The 21,208-nt window shown below is 43.8% G+C and overlaps 1 protein-coding gene across 3 annotated transcripts in view; it reads right to left on the bottom strand.

Annotated features, from left to right (window-relative positions):
• Window positions 1-21,208, bottom strand: part of ARHGEF11 (Rho guanine nucleotide exchange factor 11) — a 1,841,770-nt gene that overhangs the window by 1,035,286 nt on the left and 785,276 nt on the right. For all 3 annotated transcript variants that reach the window (XM_069604553.1, XM_069604546.1, XM_069604551.1), the window contains exons 11-12: window positions 13,306-13,443; window positions 1,737-1,811 (exon numbers count right to left, since the gene is read on the bottom strand). In XM_069604553.1, the coding sequence (XP_069460654.1) occupies window positions 1,737-1,811; window positions 13,306-13,443 (213 nt within the window). The remainder of the gene's footprint in view (window positions 1-1,736; window positions 1,812-13,305; window positions 13,444-21,208) is intronic.

Below are 21,208 nucleotides of genomic sequence, written 5' to 3'. Positions count from 1 at the left end.
GGGACCATCGTGCACAGCTGATCTTTGCCAACGCTCCCTGGTAGACAGACCTTTGACAGGCTGCCGACCCGATACGGGGACTGCTGCAGAACTCCAAGGAGAAGCACTCGGACTGTTGTCCGCCACTGTCGTCTTTTCCTAAGAACTTCATTGATCATCGGACGCTCTCGTCTGCATCGTCATCCGCTTGTCTCCCGCTGGAGAAAGCCTGACCGTCGACGCGCCGAGGAGCATCCAACGGTGGGTTTCCCGCCACCTACAGACCGCAGAGACGCCGATGACTCGACGCCCTTGCTGGGCCACAGTTCTTCATCAGCTCTTTGCGGTCCAGAACTATTGTCACCGAGGTGCCCCGCACGCCTCTTCCTTGCAGGACACCAACGCTCTGTCGTCGACGAGCACCGCTAGGAACGAAGCTGCCACTTCCCTGCCATAGTTCACCCTGTTCCCCGTCGGACGTTCGACGACCCGTGACTCCTGCCTTAAAGGGAGGGCACTCAAGAAGGGCCGTCGATTCCCCGACACCGAACGCCAAGTACCCCGACACCTCTCGGGGCTCCCGCCTGAAAGGGAGGCACTCAAGAAGGATCAGTCGGTGCATCGTCGGAGAACTCTACTCCGCCAGGTACATTGGGGGGGTAAAACCTTAATAGGAAGAAGTAAGACTATTGAACATATGGACTGGGCTTGTGCTATATATCTTTATTTACAGGTTGCCCAGGTGGGGGGGGGATCTCCACACAGAACTGTGTCTAGGTAACGTGGCCAGTATTCTGCCTATTGTTTCAACCATCTTACGTTCCTGCCTATCTCTTTTGCTGGTTTACTCGTTATTGATCTGTGTGACATTTTAACCGTACAGTTAATGCACTTTAATGAGATTTGATAACATTAGTGGTACCACTCTAGACGTGTATATATTTATCATTATTGACTACAAAGTGCGTTATTGTGATCGTGTACATACCTTTGAATATTAATTATATAAAGACTGTGTTTTCAGTAATACAGTGTGTGGAAATTCCTTTGTGGGGGTTCGGGGACTACACTGTACTTAAGAACCAGCCCGCATCACCTCCTGAGAAGCTAGGCCTTGATTGCTCGTCCATTGCTACCGTAATAGAGATTCTTGGCTGGGGTCCTCTGTGCCTCTCCTCTACCATATAGAGAGCGGAAGTACAGACACGCCCTACCGGTCTTTACACTCTGTGACCAGAAAAGCAATTAAACAGTGCCCTTCCTCTGTGCCATGCTAAACCAGTTGAGAATTGTAAGCGTGGCAACACAAAGAAGAAGCTTGTAGCTCCCCGACAAGTGAAAAAACCTGCATCTGTCTGGATAGGATCAGCCAAGTTGTAAATGCCTGGGCTACTCTGTAAACCTGGACTAGGGTTGTAGAACGTTGCCTGTAATTGCTCCTTTGGTCACCCTGCCCAGTGCAGAGACCTACAGACAGACACGTCATTTGATATTTGTTTAGTGCCTACTGCCGTTGTTATGGCTTCAAAGTGCTGGGGTGGATGAACACCCTTTGGAAGAGCGTAGTTTGTGCACATAAAAATGAAAAGGCATTGCATGCAAAAAGTAATTGGAATTTGGTAACTTTTCAATTACTACCTGTTTTTAGCTCAAGTAAAAAACAAAAACATACCTCCAAATTGCCATGTTTTTAGAAAAGCTTAACTGAAAGAAAGAAAAAAGAAGAGCAGTGGGAAGGGAATCATTGTGAACATTACCTCACTGACGTAGTAGCCAGGGTCATAATCTTCCTCTGGTCCAATAATCAGGGGCTTTGGTGACCGATCCAAACCCTATAACGTTTGAGCAGACAAAAAGAGGTTAAATTAGCAATTCAGATTGTACGGTTATGTTTTATTTAAGTAATAGAACCAGAGGAGGGGTAGTGGGGAGGTCATTATCGGTAGGGTGCTACCCCCTACCGGTAATACCCCTCATCCGAGGGGTCTATTTTGATTAGTACATTGACACCTTGTATCATGGTAATAATGTGCATTTTCCTCAAGTTGAGAAACAGTGGTGTGCCTGTTTCTCGACCCAAGATTAAAAGCAAAATAAATGGCCTTTCCATGGCAGCCATTAAAACAAATGGGGAGAAAAAAGTAAACAAACAAAATGGGCGCCATGGAAAGGGACAAGTCCCTTCCCCCTTTCCATGGCGGCCTGACAGGAGAAAGGCAAGGATCTCTCCCTTATGAGACAAGTCTTTCCTGGCTGGGTAACAACCCGGTGAGAGCCAATCAGATTGACCCCTCGCCAGGTACTAGACAACTTCATCCCAAAAAAGCATATTCATAGGGCTATATGGTTGACCACCAATAACAGAGATCTGGTCCAAGTGTTCATCGCTACTCTACAGATCGAACAACTATGATGAAATTGTCAAGTTACTTACCTGTGGGAATAGTTTTTTCTGATGGAAAAGTCATTCCTCATCTTTTGAAATATATTCCTAGCACCGACTGGTTCAGAAACTATTTCATCCGCACTGCTCTGCACAGGCTTGGTGTCGTCGGAGGCAGTTATGGTGTCAGATATTTATGTATGACAAGCATTACTTACCCATTGATTGTCTTTCTAAGGCTTGTTTCCGCTTAGAATCGTATGCTTTGCACAGCATCTAGTGGTTGGCTCAGAGTACATCTTGTTTTTTTCAAATTTGAAAAGGGGCATTCCACTTCACATTATCCCTCCCCTAGGTGTATGGGAACCCATGATCCTTCACATGCGTAATCCTCCTTTGTTTTTCTGACATGATGCTCATATGTACCGTGTAAGTGCAGCTGTATTTTTTACTGAGCCTCTGCTCCCATGTGGAGATATTGGACTGGCACATGTAATTCTAAGTAGATACAAGTTACAGAAAGACTATTACTGGGTAAGTAATGTTGATCTCCTGAGGCTTGTGAATCTGCTTAGATTCACATGCTTTGCATAGACTAGCTAACAGTACCTGATTAAGGTGATGGTGTGCTAATGGAACCATCAAAAACAAATGCTGTATAAATTCCTTTCCCACCTGGAAATTTGCTCTTGCATCTGCATCCACACAATGTTGTGCAAATGCGTGTACTGAATGCCATGTTGCTCCCTTACAAATTGCATCTAACAGTATGTTTGCAATGATAGCCCACGTCGCCCCAGAGTGCGCCTTAGGGAGTAAATGGCAGGGGTTTGTTTGCTAAGCTATTACAGAGCTCTATACACATTACAACCCATCTTGAAATGGTGGCTTTGGAAACTGGGTCATCTTTTCTTCCTGTTGCTACTGAAATAAAGATGTGGTTTTGTTTTCTGCAGTTCTTTGGTTCTACAAAAGTGAGAACATTAATGCTCTTTGAGAATCGATTGTGTCTAGCATACTTTCTCCCCTATTTTATGCATTGGGGAAGGTGGTTAGCAATTATATTGGTTCACATTGTGACTAATCCAGCAAAATTGCCACCTCTCCACAAGGCGGAAGCACCCCCTTTGGGGCTAGGAAGATGAGCCTGCTATGCTTAACATCTCATAGGGGACAGGATAAGCGGAATCCCTCTGGAGTGGACTCCCCTTAGGGGAAAGGTAAGCCTCAGAGAGGGACTCAAGTACCCCTTCCTCTCCCCTAAAACCTTAATAGTTTATGTAGGAGAGAATGTGTATAATAATCATTCTCCGTAGAGGGGCTCCCAGACCTTCCTTTTTGTACGTATATCATATAAAGACCAACCTCCTGTAGGCACGGCGTCCGAGGAACCAATCGGGACCAATCAGTCTCTGTGAAGGCCACATAGCTTAATCATGCTGCAGCATACAGAGGAGGTATGGCTGGGGAGAGAGTAAGGACACCACCGGCCCAGAGAAGGCACCTGGAGAATCTACCCAGGCGGAGTGGATGGGTAACCAGGACCATTCGGCATGGCAAACCAAACGCGAGCAGACTGCCTTGGTGGCTCCAGGCCAAAGCCAGAGGAGCCGCCAACAGATTCCTGCAGCAAACAAGCGCAACAGGAGAAGAGACACTAGTCGACACAGAGTCCAGTTGGAGTCATATAAGCGGCTCTGCTGCGAGGGACGTCCCCTTCAGGCGGTGTGAGTACTATATTCAATGGAGTGGGCTTTTGTGCCAAGATCTACTATAGCCCGTTCATATTTAACCTCTTCAAAATTACATTTAGTACACTTCTTAAAGATAGGGACTGTTCTCACAGGTCCCCTATCAGGATGTAATAACTATTGGTTGGAAGTCTGCTATAATTGTGCCAGAGTAGACTTGAAATTATTCGAAACATACGGCAAGCAGGGATCCAAAAGCATATGAAACAATACTTAGTTTATGGTAGAGGGACATTCTCTGTTTCAGGACATTAAAATAAAAGGTTGGGAGTTTAAATTCAACAAGGAGATATACAGAGGGGAGATTTTTGAGAAAACATTTTTAATACACCAATTATCAAGCCTACACATTTCTTTGTTCTGAAGGCGCCAAATCTCTGCTCCGAGTACAGGGGATGAGTTACATACCGGCTTCTACCCCCCTCTTTCCATAGGGTTTAACGGGCGCAAAGCCCTCGTAAGCCTACCACTGCCTTGCCTGGTCGTGATCAGTTAAGTTCTGGCCAAGGATCCCTAGGGCTTCCCCTAAAGTGGCAGGGTTGGAAGAGAACTCCTAAATAATTGTGCTTGCTTTGTTCTTCTATAGTTTGAACACTTACACCTACAAGTTTGCTTTGCCAATAACTGTTCAGCAATTATAAAAGCCTCCTAACTTTTGTTGAAAGTTACTATTTGTCATTTAACTTTTAGGGCACTCCGACCCATCTCCTTCAATAGGGTAGGATATTTTAAGTATGGGGTCTTATTTTAAAAAGGTGGTGTAAATGTGTTTTTCTACTCTTTACATTACTTACTGTGACGTGGCGTCACCTGGGGGAACCACTCTGACTCACAGTTCAAGGGTGTTTATTTGGGATTTTTACAGGTAGATATGGACTTGCTTGGAATTCTGAGACTTCTTAGAAAACCAGGGTCTTAGGGGAATTTTTGGCACTATGGCCGTTCCTTTCTCTCTACTCTCTGCGGGGCTACCGCCACCCTAACCGAGACGTCACTAACAGGTGTTAGTACTATGGCCAAGCAACCCCCTATCTGTTTGTCTTCAGCTATTGATGGTTTCCCTAAGATGCTGGCTGTCTGACTCCCATGGGGGTTTCTAGTTGTCCCTTGCCTAGCCCTGCTTACTTTTCCATGGGAACTCATGGAGGATGCATTTTTCCACCCAGTTAGACACACTTCTGCTTGCATGCCCAAACTCACCTTACCTTCTTCTACACGGTGTCCCACAATGTTCTCCTCCCCAGCATGCTACTATCCCTCCGATGTTTTGCACCTCCTTCCTACCTCCACCCTTTGATATTACTATATTTTCCTCCACTCATTTCCTCCCTTCTGTATTCCTCCATTCACTACTACCACTACCTCCAACTACTGCCCTACTACTCTCTCCGTTACCTTTGTTCTTTCTACTACTACTTCTCCTTTTACCACTGCCCCTATTCTACTACTACACTACTGCTTCTCGATACTCCCACCTCTCCTCTACTACCGCTACCACTAGCTCGCCACCACTACTTTTCTTCTACTTACTACCTCTCCCCTAATACACACTATTACCATCACTACAACTACCACTCACCACTACCACTTCTCACTCCAACTACTAATACAATACTCCCACCACCTCCATTTACCATCACTACTACCTCTCTCTACTCCTGCTCTACCACTACTTCACTTACTCCTCACACCCACGCACAACCACTCCACAGACCCCTCAGCCCTTTCAAAAAACCTCCACGCTCTCCCCCTCTTGTCTCTTGGATTCTCGCCCTCCAACTCATGTCCTCACCCAACAAACCCACAACTGCACTACACCCAGCTTCCTTTTAAATAACCCTCCCACCTCCCAAGATTGGCCAACCTCCCATAAGCAATTAACTCACTTGGCTAAGGGGTGCTACAGGGGAAGAGCTTGATGAGGCTTCAAAAGTGATTGTAAGCTCCCGCCCCTTCTCCACGCAGCCATGTCACATTTCTATGATTGGAAATGCTATGCTATCTGCCGTGACTGCTGTGCCCTATTATAATTGTAGGCCTTGTTTAACCCATGTGATCCCTGGTGGGCTGGGGGGCCTCTTTATTATAGAGGTTCCCTGGTGGTTTAGTGGGTTGTGTGGCTTATCTGCGGACTCCAGCACATAACATTTGCGTGAGCTAAGTTAATTTCTTTGGGCCGTCTCTGCCCTGTGACACTCTCCCTATAGGGTTATGGCCCGTCCAGTGTCTCCTGTGCCACCCTCCTCGGCACGTCAGCATGCCATGCTGACTCTTCCACCGGTCCCTGTGCCATCCTGCTGAAACTTGTGGGGCAGGCCCGACAGCCTTTCTGATGACTGCTGCCACTTTGGGCCATGACTCTCCTGCAGCTGTGTTGCTCCCAGCTGCGGCTGGGCTCTCACTTCTTGTCACAAATGCCTCTCTTCGATCTTTCCTCCTTCAAGTAAGGAGGGAAAAGGGGGGTTAGGGAGCACCCGGGGGATGTGGGGGAGAAGGCACCCACACACACAGTACATCCCCCGCCCACTCAGTACGATACCAATGTATTATTTGGGGGTACATCCTACAGTTGCCACATTTATGGTGACCTATCACAGGTGAACGTTTCTAAAGTTCCTGATGATTTCATAGTCTCTGGTACCAAAAAACCTGGACTGATAACAGTCTTAATTGCTGCCACTCTTCTGTATGTGATTTTGGGATGACTGTCCAAGTATTTCGATATTGGTGTGTCCAGATGTAAAATATGCCAGTTTGTTTTATTTTCTACCTGATTCGAAGGTGACCTATATTGTAGGTGTTTATTAACATTGTTTTTCTCCCTGAAATGGACATTTCTATTGGTTTAGCTTTGTCGACCAGGAGTTCCCCTCTGTCCTTAGATGAGGCTCTTCTTTCAGCATCTCTTATTGTGTGCTGTCAATACTTGGATTAAGATGTTTTTTTTATATTCTATACAGGACTATAATATCATTAGTTTGTGGATAACATTTCTGTCTAACTATAGTCACAATATAGGATTAGTTGATATGGGCAAGTACATTTGCTATGAGATACGAGATGTATGATTTAAAAATTCTTCGTAGGCATACATTGCTGTGCACACCAGTAACTAATATATTTAGACCGCAAAGCACCGTTCAAAAAATGCTATAGATTAGCGTTTGAGTATATTTATGTAGGGTATTCAATTGTAAGAACGTCTGATGGATATGGCTGAAAAGACACTCTTGCATGAAACGCAATGGATGATGTCATTGCACAAAACGGCATGCATGTTGATGTCATCAAGCGTAAAATAATGATAGGCGCCATCCTGGAACACTGGTTTTACCGGGAGGAACTCAAGAGGATGGACTATCATAGCCAGCTCCCCAAATAAGAGGTAAAGTTTTGTTTTACGAGAGTGAAAAAGTATATAGAAAACAAAAAATTGTGGCATTTCAAAACAAGAGGACACATTCATTAAATACTATATTTTTTCATATGGTTTTAGGAAGTTTAGCAATCATCAGATTAAACATAGAGCCAACTAACACACATGAACAAAATAATAATGTTGTCTAGGCTGGGAATATTTCAACGTAATCCGAGACTGACAATGTTTGTGAGTGATGAGAAGCAATTCTCTTGATAAAATGCTTAGGGGTGACCCATCAATCCCATTTACTGATTTTCTTTCTTTTTTCATATTCTTTATATGAATTGATGTAAGACGTTACAATCACAATTTGGACTTAAATCCTCCAGAAGATCCATCCAAATGGTGGAGAAACATGTATAGACAGACTACTGCAACTTCTTGATTGCAGATCATGTCATAACAGTCTCAACAAAAGTGAAAACACAAGGCATTCTTCTCGATTATGAACGTTCAATGAAGTCACATGTATCCAATATCCAGTCAAACTGTGGACTGATTAATAAAAGTATACACTACAGCCGACCTTTCATAACAAGTGACAAGTGCGCTCTGCTTTCCACAGCGCTAATAGATTCCAGGCTCGACTATTGTAATAGCCTGCTGATCGGCACTACTGCTGCCAATATACAAGCAATCCAAATCACACAGAACAATTCTGTGCGCACCATTTTCAAACTATGGCGTCGCACACACATCTCTACATTCAGAAAAACGCTACACTGGCTTCCCGTAAAGCAAAGAATATCACACAAAGCGCTCACTCTGGTTCGTAAATTTGTGGCTCTCACAAGCCCTGTATAGCTATTAGAGGGTATTAAGATAAACCAAATAATAAGAATCTTCGTTCTACCACGGCCACTGAACTTGTTCAGCTGAGATTCAAACTGGCCCGGTTCAGGGGCAACAGCTTTGACGCAAAGGCTTGTACTCTCTGGAACGCAATTCTATACTCCAAATACAGAACTACCCTCTCTTCAAAAAGGCCATGAAGACCTACCTCTTCAGCCTTAGCCCAGAACAACCGGGTTAAGTTTCTGCTCATCTACTCTCCCGTCTGCTTTTATGTTTGTGCTTCTTGTTAAGCACAAACATAAAAGCAGGCGAGAGAGTAGATGAGCAGAAACTTAACCTGGTTATTCTGGGCTAAGGCTGTTTTATGTGCGCTCTGAGGCCTGCGGACATGTGGCGCATTATAAAAATTAAAATAAATAGGTGTAAAAATCATATGTTTGAAGATTAATGAAGTCCATAAAAATTGGAAAATCATTTCTTTGAGGGGCAAAAATCTGTAAGAGGTGAAAAGACATTTGATTGAGGTGACCACTAGTTCAGTGGACACAAATAATGTCAAGAATCAACACTATTTTCTTTACTTCATGAGTAATTCTGAAAGACAGATTATACGTTTCAAGGACAATAAACCCGAAAAAACTGGAAAGGCATTTGATTGAACAAATATAAAATCAAATTATCATCATAAACAAAAAAATGTTTTTCATTTTTCCTTGTTGGGATATATTGGTACTCACCAACACAATCTGCAAAAATGTGTATAATAGGTGCTTTGCCATAAGATAACTAGGTTAATTTTGGATGATTTGGATTATCATATATCTGATATAATGTTTTGAAGTGTAAAGTACTGGTGGTGCTCTTTAGCAAGATCACATCAAGGTGGATGTACATGTTAATAGTGTGTGTTTGGCAACGTTGCTTATCTGTGATTTTCATTGATTAGCGTTTGTTCAAGTCCAAATAAATGTAACTGTATTTGTATACATTCTGCCAAAACCTGGAACTATTAAGAGTGCTATGTGTGTGCTTTACTGACCCTTCACCACCCCACATTCTCATATGTCTAAGCCTTACTGCTCAGCCACAACTACAATGATTGAGTACGGCTAGACAATAGCTTCTTTTCCAGTTCCCCAGAATAGGGTTGCCTCTCAGAATCCGCCCACACAGTTTATTCTGAAAATCTATCTGCTATCTGAACACCAGGAAAAAATGGTGTGATGGGCATGTGGAGGGGGGAGATGGGGAGAGTGGTGCGGGTGGCTGGGGGCATTTGTGTGGAGGTGGATATCATTGTACCACTTCACCACCCCCACTATTCCTAAAGCCTATGTCATACTGCAAAGTTTGCTAACTTGATACAGTTTGACTATACCTAAGTGTATGAATCCTATTCACTGTAATAGGGTGGCCTCCCAGACTCCTCCTCAAGGGTTGATTCTGGCAATTTATCATAACATTAGTAAGTCAGAGATAGGGAATCATAAAATGCAGAGCATCACAAACTGTAAGATATAATCACTAGTTTCTATACTGGGTGGTACCTTTTTGTTTGACTGGGCGGGGGTGTGATATATGCCATCTGAAGCTAATCATGGCGGTTGAGTAGAATGACAGTTTGGCTTAGTTTCCACCTCCATTATTTTAGCATAGCCACACTGCCTATACTTGCAAACAGATTTCATAGCTGTTCCTAAATGTTTTTCTATATCTATTCAATCTAACATCTTCTCCAAAGGACTTTGGAAGGGTGGGGATTGATGCATCCATATACCTGCATTGTTCCATCGTGCCTTCATTCGTGTCCCTGGCACACATGAAGCTGCATGTTTTTTTTTCTTTTGCTTTCTTTTATTTTACACCGTAAAGGGTTAGAAACCTTCCAGTATCCCAAGACCCCACAGTAACCTTCCCTATTGTAGACAGTGGGCTTTTGCGTGGCACTGCACAGGTGTCTTGTTTTCTTTTAAAGAAATACCCTTTGCACCATCACTTGTGCCTGTGGCAGCTAACATTGACTGTGCTGGTTTCTCATGCGTTTAGGTTTGTATCTGAGGGGTTAAGGGTGTTTTGGTGGATGTTGTTTACCATAGGAGTATATTTGATGTACCCTCCCCAAACACCCATGCTTAGACTTTTCTTTGTATTGCAGGGGCTACAGTATGAACCATTGTGTCCTTTAGCTTAACCTCTTGTAAATGAATGTTTGCTTAATTGCATTACACACAAGTGTGTGTGCTGCTCGTTTCCTGCTCCAGCTCTCCTCTTTTGTGGTGTACCTGCAATACCTGTCAAATTTTGAAGTGCCATAGCTTTCTCAATTTTCCTTTTTTGAATGTCGAAATCAATGCCTTGTAGGCGGAGCAGCAGAGTCGGTTATACCGTGTTTGTCATTGTAGTCGTGGGGCTGTCTTTCAACGCTGCTCAACTTTGTGTAAACCATTTTACTCCCCACCCAACTGATACCATTGACTTTGTCCCAGTGGCTCCGCCAGTAAATTCAAATGTGCCAATCTGTTCATGCATTGGGTAACACGTCTGCCCCTCTTGGGATCCTACAATGCTGTTATTAATGGGTAATTACCACATCCAAGCTCTTGTGGAAAAGTTCTGATGCCCATGTTCCGCAGGTGGTGTTCTACTTTGTTCCCCATTGCATACCCTGCAATGTCACCATAGTTGTAGATCAGCAGTTTATTTTTCCTCCTCTTACATTAATTTGTATCGCCAACTTCGAGTCCACTTGTGGTGATGGCCTGTTCAGGAACCCGTGATTATGCTCCTGCAGCAAAACTGCTTCTAGTTTACTGAATCTGGTTCAAAAGAGTGGTGAAGTGTTTGCTAGCTCTCATGTTGGCTTCTTGGTTGTGCGAGCCAACTGGTTCTCAACAATGTTTACAGAGCCATGTTGTCCACAATGTTGAATGGGGCTGATTTGGGAGCTACTGAAATCAGACCCGACACTGGACATCATCTATTGCTCATTTCTACATCTGAAAGGTGGCCAGTCCTGTGGGGGATGGAAAGGCGGATTAGAATAACTAGCAACCTGCTACTTCTGTTTGGCATGTAAGTCTCCTCTCAAGCCTCCTCTCAAGCCTACATTGCCATGTACTGGGCGGGGATAGGATGTGCTAGTAGTAGGACTGTTGCACAGGTGGGTGGCATAACTAATATCTTGTATCATAATGGCGTATTGCATAACAAGAACAGCTTGCTACTGTGTGTAGAGTTCCTGCTCCTGTGCAAAACCTATTGGGCTTCAGAATGGCAGGGTTTCATTTGGCATGTTGGCAATGGCAAGAGCTACCCCTTTTCTTCCATAGGGAGTGTAGCTCGCGGAGAGAGTTATTTGAGCAGGGAAGTGTAGTCATGAAATGCACCTTTCAGTAGTCTTCATGTTGGCTCTACTATAGGCTAACGTGAACAGTACTGTGAGGGTGTTTTCTAACATGCCGGTTCTCCTTCAAGATGTGTCACTGAAGAGTGACTGAGGACTCTTAAGGTAACATGCGAAGGGAACAGTTGAACCCAATGTAAGGGAAGATCTTTTGAACTCCAGTCAATTCCTCTGTATTCGTGCTTTTCTTGTTTTGCACTGAAGCTGGGGATAGGACCTTTGTGTAAAAAAAAAATCAGAGCAATTTTGTATTGTACTTGGTTGGAGTTTTCTCCTAGTCATTGTATTTAAGCTCCTTGAACACTGTGGTTACCCTGATGTGTATGAATGGCCGAGACACTGTAAATTAAAAGGTTTGCGTGAATAATAAAATTGGGGTTCAAAAAGCTATTAAAAAAAAAGATATATCACTAGTCATTGTGAAGGCCAACTGAGAGAAAGAATAATCAGAGAAAACTAGTATGACACTTACAGAGAGCAAAGTCGATATGCAACATCAGCATTGGCCGTGATTCTCCACAATGGACATTGCTTTACTAAAATGAAAATCTGGATTACCTTTCATTCTTCAATACCCACTCCCCTCTTAAGACTTGCCTTGATTGCTCAACCATGGGTATCATTAGGTGATCCAAGGAAATCTTGAGGAGTGCCTGTTTAGCTAGGTTTCTGAAGGAGATCGCATACACTGACTACAAGGCGAGAACATTCCTCCCTCACCGTTTCATACCCCAGAGCATGCCTGTACATTCCCAGCCACACTCATCTGTGCTTCAGAGGCGCTTGAGAGCAAGCAATTATGCACAGGGGTGAAGCGTTTGAGGGGAAGAGAAAGAAAACAAGCTACAGCCATTTTCAGGAAACGGATTAAGCTCCACACAGGTTAAGGTTTTGCTGAGCACTGCAGAGAGGTCACAAGGAGTTAAGAAACTGAACCTTATACTCTGCTGCTCCTGGCCAGTACATGTGGACACCTGAAGGCTACAAGCTATTTGATTCTCTGATCAAGAGGGCTGCAAGCAATGGTGAGGATAACGCAGCCACAGAGGCTGAGCAAATACTGGCCCTTAAAAGGCTTCAATTATCAGCCCTCAACATATGGAGAACATATGTAGATTGTCTGCCTACCCACATAGAGAATAGGTCCACCTTGTAATGAATGAATTTCAATTTTGCACAATACATGTTTAGAATGACGATATCCATTTTGTCAAGAAGCAGCAACAAAGAAAGGTAAACGACCGACCAAACACCGCCAATCAGTCTAGAAACACTTGGAAGAAATTATTGTGATTTACAGGTCAGTATCCTATGTGTAGAGCCAGTCTTCTCCACCAGTGTCTACGAATAAAACAATTACACATACATTGAATACTCAGTTTTACTAGTTAGTAATCCGACAATCCTGCACCTGATTCACAAGAAACTACCTACTATTACAGTCAAGCATGTAACTTAACATGTTGCAACCTAGAATGTTAATCTAGTGTCTATCTGATTATACAAATCTATACCAGAAAGCGTTGAAAGAGGTATTTTAGCATTCCTCCCTTCTATCTTGCCCCAAACTCACAAATTCCAGATTCGGTGTGAATGGTGTGTCAGATCCCTGACGCCGGTGATGCTGGAAAATCTTTGACGAGATCAAAGGTGATGTCCTTGGGCTATCCAATCCGGGGTCAGACAGAACAGAGTTCCGATTGAGAGAATACTGCACAAAGATATGTACAAATCAGTAACCTATAAAAAAATTACAACTGCAGAAAGAGTATAAACACATCTGAAAATAAACAGTGTAAAGCACAAACTTTGCAGTAAAAAATAAATGTCATTATCAAAAGTTATTTATTCAGATAAAAGAATCCATAAACATACAAAACAATAGTACAAGGCACATAACATCAATAAGTCAGAAAACCGCAATGAAAACACATACAATATATCAATAGAATAAAATACCCATCAGATTTCTAAATCTGTGCCATTAACGATTTGCAAACATTTTCCTCACTCTCAAAGCCCCCTTAAGATACAACAGTAGTGGCTCAGGCGACATAACATGAGTGAGCTGTCAATACAAAATACAAAACTGGTCAGCAGCGCTCAAAAGAAAACTGCCTGAAAATTGGTAAAACCGCTCTAATGCTGATGTGAAAATAAGCTGGACAAAAAAGAAAAAAGTGCAAAAGATCTTCTGTGCCACTATTACGCATAGGCAAGTAGTAGCCCCCACTGGGAATTGGCGGTATTCACATTCAGACCCACACAGTCAAAGTAGGCTCTGGTGATGAGGCACCGGTCTGAGGGTTTATGACTGAAGGTGAAGTTTGGTTGTAGAGAGTCAACCGGAGTATAAATAGTGTGCTTTCGGTTTGTATTAGTAGACAATTCCTTGCTCTAACACTGTTGCATAGCATAGGTTCTATATTTCTCATTATAAAAATGAGGCTGAGCAATAAGTGCATGGTGCAAAAAGTGACAATTTGTTCTATTTTGTAAAATTAGATTTAATATAACCCAGCCAAGGAATCCTCATACAACCTTCTTTCTTTACAATTTCTCAGATTATAAAGTGTGTAATCGATGCTCTCGGGTTGGCCCAAATTCTTAACCAATGAGATAATGGGGCCAAACGCCAATAATCTTCCAGAAAACAAACTCCCAATTCTGCGATTCGAGATATTTACATAGCCCCAAAGCATAGCACCAGGAATAACAGCCATCTTTGTTTGAACAGTATAGTCTTGAAGGATCACATGCAACTGTCGACCTTGCCACATTGACATCAATCTGGAAACAGCCCCCCAAAGACTGGAGCATTTGCACACATTGTTTCGCTGCATGAGCTTTCCTGGTCATCGGGGTAGCAAATCGCATACCCAAATAGTCAAAAGGCATGCACTCTTGGGATACCTTCCCCATTGCATAACGTCTTGCTCATCTTCATGGTTCTATGACCTCCAGCGCATGCCATAACTGCAGCTTTTAGTGTATAGAGTTTTAGGTCCAAGAGTTTTGCAGTTCCTTGGGTGTGCCGGCAAATAGGACATTCTCATCTGCATATATTAAAACAGGACAATAACTGTTGCCTAGCCTTGTGTGGTCTTTCTTGGACTCTAAAAGCTCTTTCTTCAAATCATTGATGTAAAGAGTAAACAAAACCGGGCCAGGACACAACCCTGCCGCACTCCTAGAGTTACGTCAAAAAAGGGTGTGCCCTGGCCCTTCTCCCCATATCGTACACATGCCCTATTAAGCTTACGAACAGACTGCAGCATTGATAAAAGTTACATTTGACAATCCATGGAAGTGAGCAGCCTCCATAACTTTCCCCCGACTAACAATAAAAAAGCAGTGTTCAGGTCCATTAACGCCAAGTAAATGGGATCCCTTTTAACAAAGAGCGAATGTGCCACCAGGAAATATAAGTTCAGGACCTGGCCACGGTACCCACGCCAGATGTGAAGCCCAACTGGGTTATCAGTAAATTTACTTGCCAGGATGTTCCCATAGACGTGTTTTGCTGCATGTTTGGGTGACTCCCGGGTATTCCCAGGGTGCAAGGAAGCACTTGTCTATTTGTATGCTGCTGGCTAAGAGGTGCATCTTGATTCTCTGGTCTATCCCTGCGTGGCCCCAAACCCTGAAAAGTTGCTGAGAGACCTAGTATAGTGCTGTGATATGGAACCATAATATTTTAAGTTGCGATCAGCTGGAACTAGGCCGGCTAATATCTGGGACTCAGTCAATATGTTTCTTCAGCGAGTGAGCCAGAGGGATGTGATGAGAATGATTAAGAGGGGAGGGGGTAATGGTTGATGTTACCAGGTTGCTGTGTTAGGCAATGAATGTTGTCAGGGACACAAAGCGTGCTTGTTTCTCATGTCCTGTAACATCCTAAGAAGCTCCCCCCCAGAATGATACAAGCTTCCCATATGCGTTTTGGTACCCTTTTATCCAATTATTTCGTTTTTATTTCATTGGTTTTATTGACGGGAACAATTGCCATGTTCTCTGTTTGTATTGGTATTGTGCAAGTCAAGTCTGGCTTCTTGTAATGTGAACCAGTTCATCAATAAAGTTTAAAGCAAAGTATATTATTTTCTACAACCCATTCCTTTGCAACTGTGCCTGCACCACCCTTCCAAAGATTTTGAAGGTGGTGTCCAAAAGGGAGATGGGCCTTTAAGACAAAAGACCGGCCAGATTTCCCTTTTTGAAAATAGGAAGGACGATAGCATGGACTTCACAATGGCATTGAAACAGATGGTTAGCAGAGGGACCCAGACTTGGACAGGGTCCTGAAAGAGCACTGCTGGGACCGCAACTGGGCCCGCCGCTCGATTGGGAGCTTGCTTAGAAATTGCAAGAATAACGTCCTCCAAAATAAAGGACATTACTGTGCCTGGGTAGAACATTCTGGGATTCCACTTGGCCCTTTGCAAAGATTGGAGTAATGGTCAACCCATGCCCCAACTTCCACCGTTGCTTCTATTCCCTTCATAGGCCTTTTATATGGAGGACCTAAGGCCACAAACTCCCCGAATGAATTTTTGAGAGTCCTTATTGCGGGCAGCTACAACGAGGGCCTACCGGGCTTGCTGATCCAATTATAGTTCCCATTTTTCAACTGCTACTTTGTAATAGGTTCTTGCATGTATGATGTCAAGCCCGGAGGGCCAACCTGCTCTTAAAGCTGGAACCAAGGCCTGTTTAGCACTTTTAGAATCATTATTGAACCATCCTCTAGCAGGGGGGGGGGGGGGGGGGGTCTGCGTGCAATATCATGCTCAAAAAAGCATGAACGTTTCCCCATAAGTTCAATTAACAGATATATGATAGTCCGGACATTAACCCGTTCCTTGTAACCTTATGTGAGGGGTCAGAAATGTGAGGTGGACAACTTAGTGAAGGTTTTCCATTAATGCAATTTTATTAACTTAAAATGGTTTGATAAGCACCTCAATATCCCTACCCTAGGAGGATTTCCCTGCCTATCAAAATAAACTAAAGGAATCTGTCCCTCACACTTACACATAGAACAAACATATGAAAGCAATATAAGGCAATTCAAATATAATTAAAACATCACAGTTCTATCCAACATAAGCTTAATAACTTTCTCCTCGCAACCTGGGTAATATTCCCTTCCCCAGATTCAAAGCAGGAATGTGAATCAACAGTTCAAAAATGAGGAACATTCAATTTTACAATTAAGTTCTGGTTATGAGATTCTGATTGCTCCAAAAGTCTCTCACTTAGACGTTTGAACAGTTCAAAGAAATATTAACTCTAATATAGTCTCTCCACTTGTAAAATAGTTCAACAGAACCCCTTCTTTTGGAAACAAACCACTTCAACAGTTCATCTTTAGCAACAGCAATGCTTTGCCAGGATGACTACACAAGATGTTCTAGTGGCCGTGCCCCTTCTTCTCCACAGTCTTTAACCACAACACAGTACTTCAACAATGTCTTCCTGGTCCACTAACCTGCCAAGTCTACTACTACAAAGTCCCTTGTCCTGGTACTCTCGTCTTCCCACAACACTATGACAAGTACTTCTGTGATAAAGTTCACTTCAAATAACTAAGTGACATGAAACAGCAAAGTCTTTTGACTTTCAACATCAGCAATTAATACTTCTTCTGGATGGCCATGAAACACATTGGTGCTGTTTAGGACACAGGCAATGAAGGTTATGCATCTCTCCTCCTCAATACTTTCCATCAGGAGGGCAGCTCTTCTGCTACAACAAAGTCCTTTGGTTTTCAACAAAATCAGTATCAACTTCAGAATGGGCTTCGTCTTCTGGGAAAACATGCAACACTTTGGTGCTGTTTATTCCAACACTGTGGTGGCCACACACAATGCAGATTATGCTCCTCTCGTCCTGAATACTTTCCATCAGGAGGGCAGCTCCTCTGCCACTCTTGTTTTCCCCCACTTACATCAACAAAAGGCTGATAATGGCTTTATCACACTTGCTCTTCTTTGGCTTAGACAATGCTTGTTTCAATCTTTATCAACTATTGCCTTCTCCTCTCTTAGGCAACAGGGGGTTACAATTGGATTGCTTCTTAATTGCCTTCTTTGCCCTCGTTTGGCTTTGGCAATAGAAGCTATCTTTGTAATTACAATTATAGCCTTCTTGTCTATTACCAAAGTTCTTAGGCTGCCATTCTAGCAGCTTTATATCAGATTGGTATGCAACGTTACTCTCAGTCTGCCCTTTTAGCTTTTGTACGATAGTTTGTTATTCATTATTCTTAATAATGGCCAGCGCGTGATTACAGAGCGTTCCGGGGTCCCACAATTCTAGTGAACTCGCTGGGTGCTGCATATGCCTCCCCTCGCTCCGTTGCCACATTTGCTTCCTCTGCTTCCCACGCCATTCGGGAGAGGAGTGTTCCTCGCTCCACAAGCACTGCGGTGCTCGCCTGCATCCGGAGTAATAGTCACTTTGGGGAAAGATTTTCGCCTTGACGCTTCCCGCCACACAACCTCTGCAATGAGGGCCACCAGGGTAAAAGCTTTCTGAAAGAACTCTTCCCGCTGGGCAGCCTGTGCATATAGGGTCATCAAGGGGTAGAGATGCTCACAAAGCCAACACTCGCTTCACAAACCGCAGTGGCTCTTGCGTCTCCGCTTCCCTACAACTTCTGCTGCCACTGGAACGTGTAGTCTCAACAATTATTCCACCTTCAGCTTCTCCTAGTGGCCTGCACGTTAGGGGGCCCTTCATACTCACCGGTCCCTCTCAGGTGTGGGTCATTAGACATCACTATGCTGCACTATTGCAGTCTAGTGTCTCCAATAACCTCTTCCTCATCCCAATCCTTAGGGCATTGTGGGACTGGAGTTCTGCCAATGTCCACATTAGCTTTTTCCTCTACAGTCTCAACTTTACGAAAGCTCAATAATATTGTAGGATCTCTGGGAAAGATGGTGATGGGTTTTCCTCCTGGCCCCCAACCCCATGTGATCCTCCCGCAGAACACCACCCCAATGGTCAGGATAAGGAAGCGTCTGCCTTTCCCTGGCCACATGGGAAGTGGCCCAGGTCAGGTCTTCTGGGGGAATCTTCTCCGATTCATAACACTTACCCTAACTGCAACTCAACCACTTATCCTAATGCTTACTTTATCCTAACCACTCGTTTTATACTACCTGCTATCCTAAGCCAACTTCACCAGCCATCTTCAACCTCCCCATCTCTTTCTTTAACACCTACAAAAACCATTACTCTATTAGCCACAGCCTTAAAATAACATCTAATCTACCTTAATTTCTATCCAAACCCCAACTTATTTACTCCAACCCCCATCCTTACCACAACACCTATCCTAACCCTGAACCAGGCAATTACAAGCCTAATAAACCATCCATAAGCGCAACAATTACCTTAGCAACATTACATGTTTAGCTACTTTTCAGCCGCATTTATTAAGTACTTTTTGGTTGGAAACTTTTTCACTGCAGAGGTGTTTCCACCACGACTTTTGCATGGACTACATGGTTATTGACTACATTTTCACTGGATACCTTCAAGCGTAGAGAGAGCATCAAAATGATTGGACAACTAAATAGACCCACCGCCCATAATTATTTGTTGACATGTGCCTGGAAGGTTCGAAGTGGGAAGACCAACTGGAAATTGGTGAACTCTATGCTACTCATCTCAGACACTACAGACATCTCATGAGGTAACGAAGGCTGCATAAGGCGCCATTGAGCACTGGCGAGCGCAGGGGTGAAAGGATAAAAATAAGCAAGTGGAACCAATCGGCTAGCCATTACTTGATTAAATGATGTACATTTGTTTGCTAAGTTGGAAGTAAGCAAATTGTTTAAGCGGGATGGCTGTGCAAAAGTAACCACAATACAGTCCTTTTAAATTTTTAGGAGAATTGGCCACCCAACTCACCCTTCTAGCCATCAGGATCAAACAAGGATTGATTTTTGCGTCAATCAATTTAGTATTCATCAGTGTGTCATTTTATTCATCAGTGTCACAGTAGATTCATACTTTACTCGTGATAGAATCTGGGCATCTACAATTACACCGACCAATGAAGTGGTAAGCTTCTAGTATGGGAAGGACTGGCTCGATCATACCGGCCTATTATGGCTGCATGGCCTTCTTGCATAGTTAATATTAGGGCCTGCAAAGGTTGGCTCTACTCCAGTCTGCATGATCGATAGTCACACCTCCCCTCGCACTGCCCCCACAGTAGCCGGTTCAAAATACTCACTGTCACAACTGCATGAGTCTTAGTGTTATGCGTCATATCCCTTAGCACTCTTGACTCCACACAGTGTAATTTGTGACGTACCCTGGGACCTCGCTCACTCATAATTATCGTGCCCTTGGCATACCCAGATATACTGCCTTGCCTTCTGTGAACTGCCTATGTTTGAGAGCCTCCTGTTTCACCTTGCACTTTGTGCTTTAAGGCCCACTTAGCCACATGTCGAATCTGTCTATTGTGAACTGCCTATGCTTGAGAGCCCCCTGCTCACCTGTACACTGTGCTTTTAGGCCCACTTAGCCCTAAATCGAATCTGCCTATTGTGAACTGCCTTTGCGTGAGAGCCCCCTGCTCTCCTGTACACTGTGCTTTTAGGCCCACTTAGCGCTAAGTCGAATCTGCCTATTGTGAACTGCCTATGTTCGAGAGCCTCCTGCTCATCTGTACACTGTGCTTTAGGCCTACCTAGTTATAAGTTGAACTTGCCTATTGCGATTGCCAATGCTTGAGAGCCTCCTGTTTCACCGTGCACTTTGTGCTTTAGGCCTACTTAGCCCTAAATCGAATCTGCCTATTGTGAACTGCCTATGCTCGAGAGCCCCCCGCCTACCTGTACACTGTGCTTTTAGGCCCATTTAGACTTAAGTCGAATCTGCCTATCACAACTCACGGCTCACTGCTAAATAAGCCAGGCCATAGCATCTTCTACTTCCCCACGCTACTAATCACCCTACAACTGATCTTTAACCTAGCAATCCATCCTAACGGAACCCTCATAGATGAGAACAGATCCCTACCATTCAACCTTCCTATCATGGTGCTCACGCCCAATAGCCTTGCCCTTTCTAATCACCAGTCCTCAGGAGACTACACTATGGTCCCTTGCACCACGCCCAACATAAATCTTAAATTACGTGCCAAACTTCCCAAAATTTACGAACCTCTGACCAGATCTCTACAATCTTCTAATAAGAGAACAAATTGCTCCCATATTACGACACCCACCACAGTCACGAGGCCTACCACCCATTCCACCTCCATTGCCTCTGACAATTCTACTACTAGACACCTTTCCAAAGCTTCTGCTCCCAACAGCCCTACCTCCTGCTTAACTGAAATCAAAGCAGACAATCAATCCCTTAAAGGAGCTCTCCTTAATGCTAGGTCTCTGGTGGCTCATGCCATTGACATAGCCGACCTAATCACAGCAGACAGTCTAGACTTC

Source organism: Ambystoma mexicanum, chromosome 1p (assembly GCF_040938575.1).
Source record: "Ambystoma mexicanum isolate Mex_15411 chromosome 1p, UKY_AmexF1_1, whole genome shotgun sequence".
Taxonomy (NCBI): domain Eukaryota; kingdom Metazoa; phylum Chordata; class Amphibia; order Caudata; family Ambystomatidae; genus Ambystoma; species Ambystoma mexicanum.
This window is presented reverse-complemented; position numbering and strand designations above follow the sequence as displayed.